This window comes from Saimiri boliviensis, chromosome 15 (assembly GCF_048565385.1).
Source record: "Saimiri boliviensis isolate mSaiBol1 chromosome 15, mSaiBol1.pri, whole genome shotgun sequence".
In the NCBI taxonomy this organism is placed as follows: domain Eukaryota; kingdom Metazoa; phylum Chordata; class Mammalia; order Primates; family Cebidae; genus Saimiri; species Saimiri boliviensis.
The window spans coordinates 83,726,697-83,742,447 of record NC_133463.1 but is presented as its reverse complement, the minus strand read 5'-3'; the positions used below and the strand labels follow the sequence as shown (position 1 = coordinate 83,742,447).

The following is a 15,751-nucleotide window of genomic DNA, read 5'->3' as shown; positions in this document are numbered from 1 at the left end:
TTAAGTTTCAGCACACATTAAATATCACCAAGAATAAACACTTCTAAGATGAGAATGTAGGTGAGGAAAAATGACACCAGGTGTCTCTAACATGCACAAGACTGGTCACTGTGGAGCTCCTGGTTCTTCTACCTGCTCAGCCCTTAGATCCAGTTATTCAATGAGTGGACTGGCCCACATGAGCTCTTAAGCATTCAATGGCTGACAGAAGCCTTACAACAAAATTCATTGCTTCTAAAATAACTAGTTGTGGGAATGTGGGCAATTTACTTAACTTTATATGTCTGGGGATCCTTATTTAACAAGCAGAATAGTAGGGAATTTAATTAAGGGTATGTCTTCTGTAACCAGAGTACCATGATTTATAACCTAGCCTTTTCTGTTTGCCAGCTGAGTAACCTTGCACAAGTTACCTAAGTTCTCTACACCTCAGTTTCTTCATCTGTAAAACAGGAATAACAACAAGACCTATCTTTATGGGGTTGTTCTAAGGATTAAATGAGTCAGTATAAATAAACTGTTTAAAACAATGCTTGCCAGATAACAGACACTCAATACATACATCTGGAATAAAAAAATTATTAGGAATTTCACACAATTTTTAAAAGCCTTGCTATAATTAAGGTAAATCATGACTACTTCTTGCTTCCCAATAGAAAATGCATCAGTTTCCTCCATGCATTCATTCTATAAGATACCCTAATGTAGAGTTTTTTAAGAAAAATACAAAACAAAACAAAACAACAACAACAAAAATCCTTCAAGGTAGCCACAGTCAGTACTCACAAAAAGAAAAGCCCTAAGCAATAGATAGACTGAGTATGTATTTTGGACTTTCTGGATGATATAAACATAATAAACAACAAAGGTGGCATAGTTCTCATATTTGCCCTTAGTCCCACAACACCTCTGACGTCCCACTTGCTATGGGTTCTGAAGAAGTGTCATTATATAGTGCCCCATTTTACCAGCAATGTGAACACAGTGGTTTCTTAGCATCTCTAGTCTTCAGCTTCACATTTACCAGGTGTGGCTTATAAAAGTCATTACACTTCAGAGTCATTGTAAAGATTAAAATATCAGATAAAGTGCTAGGCACTGTGACAATGTTGAATTTTACCTGAGCCCTGTGCACCTAAAAATAGTGATGATTAAGAAATCTCTCCATCCTTTCGTGTTTCTGGAAAGTGCTTCTTGCAAAGGACCACTCTTACCCACATGACTTAGATAAGACTCACAGATGATCCTTTAAATACCTACAGCAAGGACAGACACAAACCCTACAAATTCCCATTGTTTTCCCCCTTAAAAATTAGCTGAACTGTTCGTTTCCACTCATCAATCAGAAAAAAGACCTATCTCCTGAGTTAAACTTTAGTTCCACTTCTCTCCTTTCTCCAGACCCCTGAACTCTGATCCACCTTTGATCTGAAACAGCAGACAAGCTCTACCCGAAGGCGCCTTTGGAAAACAAGAAAAGCTCAGGGTAGTGTTCTCTGGGCACCTTCCCATCCTGCCACCATTACCTATTCATCTCACTTCCCCACACTGTACTGGCCTCTTTCACTTCACCCATGAAAGAAAAGCCCTTTTCTGCCTGACTTCTGAGATATAACTTACAGTTCTCATGGTCAGTGTGTTCTCCTTTTTGTAATAACCCCTCTCCCTACTGCCAGAGTCCCTTTCTGTGCTCTTGCAATCAACTTTTCAAATAAAGTCTCTCCTTATCCATGTCTTCTTTGTTTTTTATTTTACAACTATATCTGCAAGACAGTAAGAAATAAGAAAATACATTTTAACATTCATTTGTATAAGTAACCTCATTTGTCCAAGTAAATTCATTTGTCCATTAATATTCATTTATTAATTTTATTTGTTCGCATGCATAAAATTATCATTTTACAAATTTAGATATTATCATTCCTAAGAACAATAATTTTTCCCCAGATGTCAATTACTGTATCTCTTACAGACACACAAATGTTACATTTTTAAATACAAACCATCCAAAGTCCCATTATTTCTCCATTAAAGATTAGCTGAACTATTTGTTTCCACTAATCAATCAGAAAAAGTCACATACCCTGAGTTGGTTTTCAAGTGACGATGAAGATGGTATAACAAAATATAGCATATTCGAGTTGCACTCATGATGTATAAGCTACAATAATTACGTTATTCACTGGTAAAGACCAAGTGCCCTTCTGAACTAGCTTTAATTGATCTAAACTATATTTGTGACATGACACTGTTCCTTGGGGAGCAATTATAGGTAAGCTGTCATTTCATAAACAACTAAACCTCAAGAACATGTCATGGTCTCCATTAAAAGGTTTCCCTTAACTAAGTGCTCACTAAAAAGTTGATTAGCATAATAAAGGGATATTTTATTGACCTCAAACTCAATACTCAACACTGAACTTGGAGCTCTGCCATCATAGCTTCAAACATGCTCTTTCTCCAGAGTCCCAGCAAATGGTGCAACTATCTTCACAGCAACTCAAGCCTGAAGACTGTCATCTACTGCCATGAGGGCAGTGACTAGGCCTTGTGTGTTACTGCTTTCTCTCTCCAATATCTGAGTAGGGTGTTTGATACATGTTTAATGAACTAATTAGTTATATGTTAACAATTTTATCTCCTAAACATCTCTTAAACCTGTTCATTTTCTTCAATACCACCACAACCACCCTAGTCTAGGCCCTCATCGCCTCTCCACAGACCAGTGTAGAGTCCTTTCTCTGAATCCACTTCCATCTCCTTCAATCAACAGAAAGATCTTTTTAAAACACACAAAGGTTGCCCATATTACATCTCTGACTAAACATGATTCAGCTGTCCTGTGAACCTGAGTGCCAATGTCTTGCTACTGCTGTGAAAAGCCCTCCCTGAGCAAGCTCTGGGCTCACCTCTCTAGCCTCATCACATTCCTGCTTTTAATTTTAGCCATTCTGGATTTCTTTCAGTTTCTCAAAACTGCCGTGCTCCAAAAACTGCACACTCAGTTCAGATGTACAGGGTTAGAAAGAATGTCACATCCACCCTTTAAACAATAATAATAAAAAAATTAAAAAAAAAAAAAACTGGACAGAAAGCAAATTAATGATAAAGTCCCTGGGCAAAAACCATTTCTTCCTATAGGTATCTCTGTCCATGCATCTACAGGGAGGAATAAAACTCAAGCGTTTGCTCACCTGGGTGGGTAGCATGAGATTATGAAGCCCTGGAAATCACCTGATTAGAAAACTTGAAACCTTAAGAGCTTTTTCTGCAAAAAATCCCTTCTAGCCCCCAGGAACTCACAGAGGTTGGAGAGAATAAAGAAACCGCTTCCCCTGGGGAGTTGATGGGGGATAAGGTAGCCATTTGTGAAATCTGCACAGACCCACCTACCCTATGTCCTCCTCCTGAACAAAGACCTAATCTTCAGGAGGAATCAGTGTTCAAGGCACCATTTTAGAAGCAGAGACCATCCCCTCACCACACAGTAAACCTGCTGGCACCTTGATCTTGGACTTCCCACCTTTCAAAACTGTGAGAACCTAAGTTTCTGTGTTTATACATTTCCCAGTCTCAAGTATTTTATGGCAGTAGCACAAATGCACCGTGATACCTTCTGGTATTTAAAAAGAAAATAAAAGTCGCATTTTGCAAAGTTAAGTGACCCATAAGATAAAAAAAAAGATTTGGATTTATTTATTATTATTATTATTTTTTTAAGTAGAGATGATGTTTCACCATGCTCATCAGGCTGGTCTTAAACTCCAGACCTAGGTGATCCACCCACCTCAGCCCCCAAAGTGCTGGGATTATAGGCATCAGCCACCACACTTGGCCAAAAAAAGAAAATTTCTAATACAGCATTTTGCAATTGAGTTAAACTTCTTAACCCAACACACACACAACATATAATAACTGGTATACCCCATAAAGACCATAATATATTCAATTAAAGACATCAAAACTTTTTCAGAACAAACCGTATTCTACAGAAATTATTAGTCCCTATTTGTAAGTAAACTGAATGATTTCCACACAACCTTAACTGACTTGGCAATGAGAAAACTAGGGACAGAAAAGTTCCACTTTAAGCTATCTTGGTTATCTACTATTACATAACAAACTACTTTCAAACTGAATAGTCTTTGACAATAACCACCTTATTTATTTGCTCACAATTCAGCAACTTCAGCACTGTTGGTTCATGAGTTGGTGGTGGCTGTCAGTGGGGACTCCAGTTCCTACTGGTTTGCTTGACTCTTCTCCACCTGAGTATCTTAAGCATCCACTTACCATGGTGGCCTCAGTGTGACAAGCTTGTGCATGGTGTGTGACTTCCAAGATCAGAAAAGCAGAAGCTATCAGTCTTTCTGAAAGCTCAGGCTTGGAACTGGCATTGTGTCAGTTCTGCTCCAAGCAATCAGGTAATCGAGACTCAGAGTCGGGCAAACTCTTGGCAGGGCACCAGGCAGAGCCTGAAGGCATGCATGTGTGGTCACAGAGGCAGACCACAATATAATATACCACACCACTGATAAAAATGACAAAGCTGTTATTGATTAAAAAGTTAAATTGTAATACCCTCAAACATTATGGTCTTTGCTAAAACCTGGCAAAGACTACCTGCCTGCCTTCTTTTTCCTAAGTTGAGAAGCCAAGGTAGTGATTTCTCTGAGGGCAGAAACCTTGTCTTACTCATCTTTGTACTTCAATGACTGTTTAGAACAGCATGTAACTTGTGACAGGCAAGCAGTATTTCATGTATACAAAAGTGAATGACAAATGCCAACTGAAAGTAATGTCTAAAACATATTAATCACTACCCAAGATGTTAATTAAAACAAAACCTAGAATATACCACACAGGAAGAGATGAAAGGAAGCATATTTTTGGTATATGGAGCCTAACTGGCCAACAAGAACTTGTAATTGAGCTTAAGTTCTAAGTGTTTATTTAAAAATGTTAAAAAAGACACCCGAGAAAAATTATAAAATAAATGATACAAGTACTAGATAAACATAAACAATGTAAATTTATTTTTCTAGAGGTGGGTCTAAAGTAGAATGTAAAAAGGAGGATGTAAAGAATTTTTTAAAAGATGTTTGGATACAGTACACGATACAGACAGTTTTCGACTTCCAGTGGTTTACCTTAGTAATTTTTGACTTTATGATGGTGTGAAAGCAAAACACATGCAGTAGGAAACTTTATTTCTAGTATCCAAACCACTCTGGTTTTTCAATTTCAGTTCAATATTTGATAAATTATATGAGATATTCAAGACTTTATTATAAAATAGGCTTTGTGTTAAAGGATTTTGCCCAACTATAGGCCAATGTTAAGTATTCTGAGCATACTGAAGGTAGGCTAGGCTAAGCTTTGATGTTCAGTAGCTTAGGTGTGTCAAATACATTTCTGACTTACAATATTTTTAACCTACAAGGGGCTTATTGGACAAAACCCAATTTAACTCAGGATCGGTATATATCTCAGATCAATTTAAGAGCTAAGAAACAGAAAGAAAGAAGGCCAGGAAGCATGTCCATCGGTACATTCCATGGTGACAGCAAATGTAAACACTGTAGTTTATAGGTTATTACCTCAAATGTTCCACAGTCTTAAGATAGGCAACGTAAGAATTATCCCCCCACATTTACACCTTCATGCCTTCAATAGGTACTGTGTGTGTATACAAACACATATTTATCCATCTAAAAATCGTATACTTGTTCTATCACTGGTTAATACTGCAATACTTACCTAGGCGAAGAGATTCATCCTTAACACTACTATATGCAGAGAAATAGTTCCAATTGAGAAGACTGTTCTTGTCATATCCAACTGGATCATAGTTGTTTCTAATATTTTTATAAAGTTGAGTTGTACTAGGCACAAAAGAAGGATCAGCTCCATGGTTTTCATACTAATTTAGATTGTATTTATCCACAATCTTTAAATAACAGTGTCTTTTGCAGTAATATTTGCCCACTGGAGGACAGGTTTAATTAAAAGTAGTGCATATAATCCATAAATCTGCAACCAGTCACATATAAACAGCTGTATGCCCCAATACACTGAAAGCAAATGGGTTACTAAATGGTGTTTTGCTTTCACACCACTATAAAGTCAAAAAATCCTAAGTTAAATGATTGTATGTTGAGAACTATCTGTATCTTGTAATGTATCCAAACATTTTTTTAAAAATTCTTTATATCCGCTTTTTCACATTTGATCTTAGATACACCTCTAGAGAAATAAATTTACATTGTTTATCTAATACTAATATCCTTGTTGGACTTGCATTGTGTAATACTCCCTTTCACTTCAGGATACTGTCTCAAAGTGCATATAACTGGACTTAGATAAATCATGTGAGGGTACTATATTAATGCATGTGCTAATTATCAATAAAGTTTAATTTCTTAAGAGCATAGGCTCTGGAGTCAGACTTCTAGGTTTAAGTGCCTTCTACTTAGTAACTTCTATTAATTTACTCAACTTCTTTGTTCTTTCATTTTTTTCATCTGTCATCAGGAAATAATAATGTCCATCTCAAGTTATAAAGATTAAATGAGTTAATAGTAAAGTGCTTAGAATAATGCCTATCACATAGAAAGCCATTCCATGTGTGTACACAAACAAAAACAGAAGTCTACACATAAATAGAAGTTCTAATATATTTTCCCAGCACCCAAATGTATTAGAAAGCATGCATCCCTCTTTGCAGAACACCACCCAAGCACTTGTTTTCTATACTTTACTGGGGAGAACAAAACTGTCAAAGAATATCTTTCATTTATAATCTACACTTACTCATTTCCTGCCCAAGGACAAAAATACAAAGGGAGAACAAACAAGGTTTATTATCCCTTTATTCTCTTGAAACGAAAGAACAGATCAATTCTTTTACTAGCTCAATGGGACATTTTAAGTTCAATAACTTGACCACTAACACAATGATTACTTAAATAAATACCCATTCTTGGTATTCAGTATTCTGATCTCATTTGAATTGTATCAGTGTAGTAAATGCCAAACTCTAAACAATAACAAACCTAACAATAGACTTGGGACCATGGCATTCACATGAAATGGAGCAGCCTCCTCAGAAACGAAACACTTGTTTCTTGGCATAGTCGCTGAGTCAAGCTTTGCATTACCGATGATAATTGCCAAGATTCTGATAATTACCCCCGAAAACAGCAATCACTTTTTACACGGGCATTTTAATCTCCTAACAGTAAGTCATTCCAAACTTGTATTTAGGTGTTTATTTCAATATCACAAATACTTCAGGTCTCTTCTAGATATATAAAATTCCACGCTCAAGAAAAGCACTGAAGGCATCCAGAATATATTCCTTACAATTTAAACTAATGTTATAATCCACTATTCCCAGTAATTAAGTAATTCTAGCCCAAGAGTTATTCTACCTTTCTCCCTGATCTCTGTTAATGTCCTGAATTCATCCTTAAAGACTAAATTTATTTCTTCCATAATTATTTCTCTAGAAATAACTCTCTATCACTCCTTTAAATTCTATGCTGAGCCTCTACCTCTGTTATATTAATTCAATCTTTATCCAACATTATTTAGTAAAATTTATGATTTCCCCTATTAGATTATAAATTACTTGAGAATAAGTAGGACCCACATTTAATTAACCATTTTTCCTATATAATGGTTTCTCAATAAATACTTGTGGAATTAAAGTTTATTTTTCTTCAAATCAAATGGCACTATTCAATAAAGTTTTTATTGATTTTTTTTGTTGTAGAGATTACTACAATATATTAAAGCTATAGATAAATACTATTATTTAAGTATATTAATTTTCCAGCCACAGATCACTAGGTACTAGTAGTAGTGGTTGAGATTATTTGATGTTGTTTTATTGACTCTAATTTTAACCTAATATCTATTTCTAAATGGTAAACAGCCCAATTTATTTAGACATAATTCTAAAGATCAATGAAGTGTACAAGTAACTTTTCCATGATATAATATGAGCAAAATAAACATAGACATATGTGTACAAAAAAACATACAAGTAATATACAATCTGAAATAAGCTATCTTACATTCTTGCTATCTGTATTTGCTCAAGGTTAGATATTCCAGGAGGAGTTATGTGCAGACAAGCTATGCAGCCAATAAATATGAAATCATTAATGCAGAAAATCCCAGACTGCAAAAGTCAGGCTACAGGTGGAGAGAATGAAATAGAAGATTTAAAATCAAAGGCAAGAAACTGATACAGAAAAGAGGCTACTGGAATAGACAGGAAGAGGTGACAGTGCTCTAAATTAAGGAATGAACATGAAATGTAAAGAGAAATAGACGGTAATTAATTTAGAAAGTAAATGAATGGTAACTGAAGGATGGAGGTAAGCAGGTCAATGAGGAAGAACTGTGCAGACAAAAATTATTTGTGATATCTGGCACGGGCACTCAAATACACTGAGCTGTCTGTCATTTACTGAAGTAAAGAAACTGAAGGAAAAAGTCAAAGTTGGCCAAGAAGAGGAGGTTTAAAGTTCAGATATGAACATAGCAAAGCTCTAAAATGTCTGTGGGATAACCAAGTGGAAGTGTTCAGTGGTCCTTTGGTCTGACAGAACAGAGACAGGTGACACACTCAGTGCCAGAAACCACAGGTCGGGCTGGGTCATAAGCCTGACTTCTTTCTCTATAACCATGATTCTCAGTCTTCCTTTGTATTAGGTGCTCATTTTTCATGTAATTACATATTATTTCTTTTAACAAAAATTTATAGTTCAGTCTATGGCATGAATTTTTGCCATTTCCCCCCAAAAGACTGCATCCTAGAAAAGAGGGATTAGGTTCTGTTCATAGTTCCTATCTACAATAGCAGTAGAGTCACGCAATTTTCAGTTGGTCCAATTTGGTGATCCTTACGGGGCCCAGAGTCAAAATAACCAGTATAGTAATATCCAAAATACATAAGAGCAGCAGTATATTGCTAAAGCACTAAAATTATTTTTACTTTTTGGCTCAGCAATAGACATAGAGATGTATCCTCTATGATGTACCTTCAAAGTAAGCAGAGATGTAATCAAAGAGTTAAATATAACAAAATTCAACATACACTTTAATTTCTAAATTTAATGCTTTGTGACCAAAGTGCATGTAACAACTGCTTCTAGTCTTTTAAATGTAATACAAATTTTAGGGGGCCTATATATAAGAATTATAATCAAATTTTTAATTATTCATTGACTCAGGAAAATAACACCAATGATAATAATATGCCCCCAAACAATATCTCTAGATTATTTCAGGAACCCCTTGATATATGCCTGGCTGTTATTGGATTCATTTAACAAATTTAAGTTCAAGTGTTGCTTTCTGCCTCAATTATCAAGCACTGTAAGGAGAGCAAAAGTTAAGATTTAAATTCCCTCCACAATATGTCTGCAATGCTGTCCTATTTGTAAATATTAACCTAAATAACTTCCCAATTCTCAGAGACAGGGGCTGTGTCATAAGACCGGAGTCTAGAGCCTCTGAGAACAGGACAAACACAGCTTTTGAAGATTTACTCCTCCTGTTGCTACTAGTCAGTTCTCCCTTCCAGTTCCTACTACAAGATGTGGGTTGACAACATAAGAAAGTGGAAGGGAACTGTACATCATAAAACAGTTGGCCACTATGGGCCAATCAGTTTCTCTAAATTTATACAATCCATAGTGACCTTCTAGTTTAATGAATACTAGGAGTGACTGATAGTAAATAAATGTATCCTTAAGTGATTATTTTTACTATCAGGCTTCCTTGATGTCAACAAGATTCAAAATCCCAACTAGCCAGCTGCTATGGTTTGAATGTTTCCCCTCCAATTCACATTGAAAATCGCCATTGTAGGGGTATTGAGGTGGGGCCTTTTGGGAAGTGGTGAAGTCATGAGGGCTCTGCCTCCATGAATGGATTAATGCCTTTTAAAAGGGCTAGAGGTAATTAGTTGAGGCTCTTTTTGCTCTTCCACCTTCTACCATGTGAGGATGCAGCGAGAGGGCCCAAACCACACACCAAATGCAGGTGACTTGATCTTAGATTTTCCAGCCTCCAGAAATATAGGAAATCAATTTCTGTTCTTTATAAATGACCCAGTCTCAGTATTTTGCTATAGCAGCACAATGACCTAAGACAACCACATTAGTTTTGGCACTTTAGATACAAAAAACTAGCATACGTGTACATTATCACTTTATTTCTAGAGGTAAATCACCAAGTGAACATAAAAATCATCATTTTCACATAAATTCTCTGAAAAAATGTTGTCTCTGAAAATCAATCAGGAGCAACAAAAATAGCAACATTTAACATATCTCTATGACTGTAAAATATTTGCTATCCTAGGAAATCTGTAAATCCATGATGACTTTCATGGAATAGGTTTCTACCAAGTAGTAATTTCAGGGGTTTTAAATTGTCTATGACACACTACAAGGAAAAAATGCAAGTCACTTCAAAAAAGAAAGTTTCCCGGAAATTCCAGGAACAGATATGTTTTATTTCTCAAAGATCCTTAACCTAATGATTGATGTAAAGAGAACAAATACATCACATTCCCAACATTCAGATTACAGAAAAACTTTTAACATAAGAAACTTTCCTGGTTAAGACAAAGCTACTGCAAATAATATGTGCTCAGATTACTTAACATAGCACACTAAACCCTGAAAATCACAATCACAGTTCGAAAGTATTTCCTGAGTAAAAACCTCAGGAACATTTATCCCAAAAATTAAAAAAAAAATTATCTTAATAAATGTTACACTAAGTTATTAAAACATTCACATACAGAAACCTGTAAAGTAGAAAAATACCACAAAGCCTACTCTTTATAAAATAACTGTTAAGATTCTAGTTCATATTTTCAAATAATTCTCCAACTTGGAGCCTATATTTTCTGTATCTTTACTTCTCTTTTTTCACTTAATAACACATCACAGGTACTTACAACAGATAATTATGCATAGAGATATAATATATTTAATGTCATATTACAACTTACTTTTTCAAATGGTCCATAATCATTCTTTCACCCCCACCTGACTATGTACGTGGCATTCCCTCTTCTAAAACAGTGTCCCACCATTAAGCACCTGGAAAGCCTCATTCTTTAAAACAGTTCGAATGTCAATCTCTAACTTTGCAGGACCTTCAGCCAATGTCACCCACACTCTGCTCTCTTACCAGTTCATTTATGTCTTCTATAAAAATCTGTCTAATCAAATAAAATAGCTTGTAATTTCGGAAATGCCTTCTGTGCTACAATATAGTGGTTCCTCTGTCACCACCCTTCAGTTTCATCATCTCACTTCTGATCCCAGCCAGCCAGCCTCTTTAGAGACAACTCCTTAGAGCACCGTTCTCTGAGGCTACCACAAGGATTCTCTTCTCTGTCCTTTCAGGGCACCCTGTATAATTAATATTAACTTACTCATCTACCTTCACCAAAAAACTGGCAGTTTTTTGAAACCAAAGACCATGACTTAATCACTTACATTTTCCCAAAATAATGTCTGGCTCAGAGAAGACCCTCAATAAATGCTAGGTATAGACAGAGACTGATGCACTGACAGATGAACCAGTGAACAAAAAAATTAATGTAAACCCTAAACTATAATGCATCTGTAGGTCCTCAAAGACAGAGTACCTTGTTCCAACGTTGATTTGTCGTTTAAATTGACCATGTTCCAAGCAGGTGCTGCTCAGCACCAGACGTTGAGGTTTATCTGCAAAAAACCTATGGAGAACAACTTCTAAAGCTTCTTAAAAACTTTTTTAAAAAATCATAAAATAGCATTTAGAAGTTCACCCTTTACAAGCTTAGATACATAACTCAAGATAGTGAATATACATTAAGGTCTGAACACGAAATGATTCATGTGCCCAATGCTATGCCATTGATAAAGGGTTGAAAACAGTTCATTAAGAGAAATCATTCAATTAATGGAAATCATTCTATTAGATGGAGGTTCACAAACAGTAGTTTTCTCTTGCCCCAGAAGCTGGAAGTGTACCATCACGATTAATTCCACACTATGCTGTTCTCTACTCACAGCTATTCCAGAGGAGTAAGTCCTGTTAGTTTCCTCCAGTTCGTTCCATTAACTGATACCAGCATGAAAGCTTCTTCATGACTGATTGCAGTGCTGTATTAGCTTTATACAGGGCTGGCTTGAAACTTGCATGCTCCGTTATGCCAAGCAGAAATAGCCTTTTTCGGTAATCTGAAGGCAGATTTCTAAATAGTCTACTTCGGATATTGTAAGTATTTGAAATGGACTCTAATCTCAAACACAGAAATTATAATTTTTCTTCCCTTGCCTCAAAGCTGACAATGAAAAACAATATTTGAGATTTTTATTTCATATACTTTATTGATGTTATGAGTCAATAATGACATGAACACATTCTGAGAAATGCATTGTCAGGTGATCTCCTCATTGTGCAAACATCAAAGAGTTCACTTACAGAAACCTAGATGGCATATAGTACTGTATGCCTAGGCTATACGGTATAGCCTATTGCTCCTAGGCTATAAACCTGTATCTCACGCTACTGCACTAAGTACTATAAGCAATTGTCACACAATGGTAAATATTTGTATATCTAAATACAGAAAAATGCAGCAAAAATACAGTATTATAATATTATGGGACCACCATCAAATATGCAGTCCATCATTGACTGAAATGCCACTACGCAGCACATGACTGCATTTCATTTTATTCCATTTACAAACTTAGAGACACCCAAGTATTAATTTCAAGTTAATCATTATCAACTAGACTATGAACTAATTAAAGACAGCATCTATAACCTGGTCATCTTCCCATCTATTGTATATTAAGTATACAGAGCACATTGAGCATAAAGAATCAATATACAAAGGTTTCTACCAATCATGTTTTGTTTGAGTAATGAGTCTATAAAATGTTTATGATGTAATTTTCTGTTTGTAAGACACATATATTCCTCTGAGTTCTGCAGGTATGGATGAATAAATTTCTAACAGGCTGCCCATCTATAAATATCAATTTGTAAACTCCTAATCTCAGAGCAAAATTTAAAAGTTAACTATCTGAAGCCCTGAAGAATGACTGAAAACAGGCAGACTCTGAAAGGAAGTTATGACTTCAGAAAAGGAAATACTCTGGGCTGAATTTACTAATAAAATCTCAAATATTGTTTGGCCTTCCAAACAATATGGCAGAGATTGAGAAAACCATAGTGTTGAAATGTGAGGGAGGAATACCAGAAAAAACAGTTGCAGATCACCAAATATTATTTATGAAATCTTCCAAATTCTCTGGCTTGCTCCTGAATTGTATGCCAAAAATTAAAAACAAAACCAAACTAAGGTAAGAAATGAACTGAGACTTGAACTCCTACCCAATAGACACAGTTTATACCCTGAATCCAACCAAGTTAATTAGCTACTAAAACAAAAATATCAACATTCTTCTGAAGAATGCAACAGAATCCAAGGTTTCCACAATGTACACTCACAACAGCCAACATACAATCCAAAATTACTCTAAGTGCAAAGGACTGAAGCAATATAACTCTTCATCAAGATAAGACTCCCAATGCAGAATAAATCTCAGATGGCCAAGACTTAGAAGACTTAGAAATTAGAAGACAGAGATGTTCAAGGACCTATTTAACTGTACTGAGTAACACAGAGGAGAATAACACTTGCAATTAATTAAAAAATAGAAAATCTCAACAGAGAAAAAAACATTTTTATATACATCCATGTATATATGATTCAAATGTAAATTCTCAAACAGATAATTATGATTCTTGATATAAAAAATTTACCTGGTGGGGTTAATAGCAAAACGAAGACAGATAGAAATCAATGAGTTTAAGATACAGCAGTAAAAGCTATAAACTCTGAAGGACAGGGAAAAAAAAAAAAAAGAGCCACAGAAAACTTTGTGAGAGTGACAAAAGACTGAACATATGTGTAACTGAAATCTACAAAGAATGAGAGGAGAAAGAATCAGGAAAATAATTGAAGTAGTAATTAAAATATTATAAAATGTACAAATCCTTTTAAAAACAAATTTTTACAAAAGATGTCATAGAAAAACTGTCTAGTGTCATATCAAAGATATTGAATTCATCATCAACCTCCAGGCCCAGATTGCTTCACTGGTGAATTCTATCAAATATTTAGGAATAAATAACACAAATCTGATATATGTTCTCTGACAAAAAGGAAAGAAACACTTCCCCAGTCATCTTATGAAACCAGCATAACACTGACACTAAAATCTGACAAAATACTAATTTTTTAAAATATACAGGTCAGGCTGGGTGTGGTGGTTCCTGCCTGTAATTCCAGCACTTTGGGAAGCACATGGGCAAATCACATGAGTACAGCCTAGCCAACATGGCAAAACCTCATCTCTACTAAACATACAAATATTAGCCAGGCATGGTGGTACATGTCTGTAATCCCAGCTACTTGGAAGGCTGGGATATGAGAATCACTTGAACCCAGGAGGTAGAGGTTGCAGTGAGTCAAGATCGCATGAATGCATTCCAGTCTGGGCAACAGAGTGGGATTCCGTCTCAAAATAAATAAATAAATAAATAAATAAGTACAGATCAGTATTACTCATTAACATAAGATGTGACTGAATCCAGCAATATATAAAACAGATAATATGTCACCATCAAGTAGGGTTTAACCCAGGAATACAAAGAAGGTTTTAGTTTTAAAAATCAACCATTAAAATCTACCATATAAACAGTATAGAGAAACATCTTATATTTATTTTAATAGATGTAGAAAGAGCATTCAAAAAAATTTACTAACCATTCAGGATCCAAACTCCCTGTAAAATTAAAGCAGAAGGGAACTTCTTCTACCTAGCAAATAACAAACTACCCCCCAAAAATCTATAACTAATATAGTTATTAATGCTAAAATAACTGCATGCTTTGCTCCTTGACTAGAAACAGAAATAACTCCTATTCTCCTCATTTGTCTTCAGCATTATACTGGAGATATTAGCCAAAATATTGACAGTAAAATAATAAGATGCATAGAAACTGGAAAGGGAGAAGCAAACTGTTTAAGCAAATGATGTAATTATATGCATGATAAATCCTAAGAAAGCTACAAAACAACTTACTAGAATAGGTGAATTTAAATTTAGCAAGATAGCAGAAGACAAGGTTAATATTCAAAATTTTAGAAAAATGCTAGAAAACAGAAATTTAAAAATATTCAATTTATGATACTGTCAAAAAACACAAAATGTTTAGGAATAAGTTTAATAAAAGACATACAAAACTCCTGTCTTGAAAAGTACAAAACACTGTTGATAGAAATTAAATGAAGACTCAATATTGTTAAGATGTCCAATCTCCCACAAATTGCTCAACAGATGCAATGCAATTCCAATTCTAATCGCAGCAGATGGTTTTGTAGTAATTAACAAAGAAATTCTTAAATTTATATGTAATTGTAAAGGATCTAAAATATCTAAGCAATCCTGAAAAAGGAGGACAAAGGCGGAGGAACTACATTACCTAAATTCATGGTTCACTATGTAAAAACCTACAGTAATCAAGACTGTGTGGTATTGGCATAAGGATCCATAAATGGAATAAAAGTAGTGAACTGAAAGCTTAGAAATATACCCCCACGTACATGCTCACCTGATTTTCTCATCAAAGGCACCAAAACAATCAGTAGAAG

At 35.1% G+C, this 15,751-nt stretch overlaps 1 protein-coding gene across 7 annotated transcripts in view; it reads right to left on the bottom strand.

Annotated features, from left to right (window-relative positions):
• Positions 1-15,751, bottom strand: part of KHDRBS3 (KH RNA binding domain containing, signal transduction associated 3) — a 197,683-nt gene that overhangs the window by 115,529 nt on the left and 66,403 nt on the right. Inside the window, exon 2 of one of the 7 annotated variants that reach the window (XM_074387179.1) lies at positions 1,621-1,763. The exons of the other annotated variants lie outside the window; for them this stretch is intronic. Coding sequence (XP_074243280.1) covers positions 1,621-1,629 — 9 coding nt within the window. The 5' untranslated portion in view covers positions 1,630-1,763. The remainder of the gene's footprint in view (positions 1-1,620; positions 1,764-15,751) is intronic. 7 annotated transcript variants of the gene reach the window in all.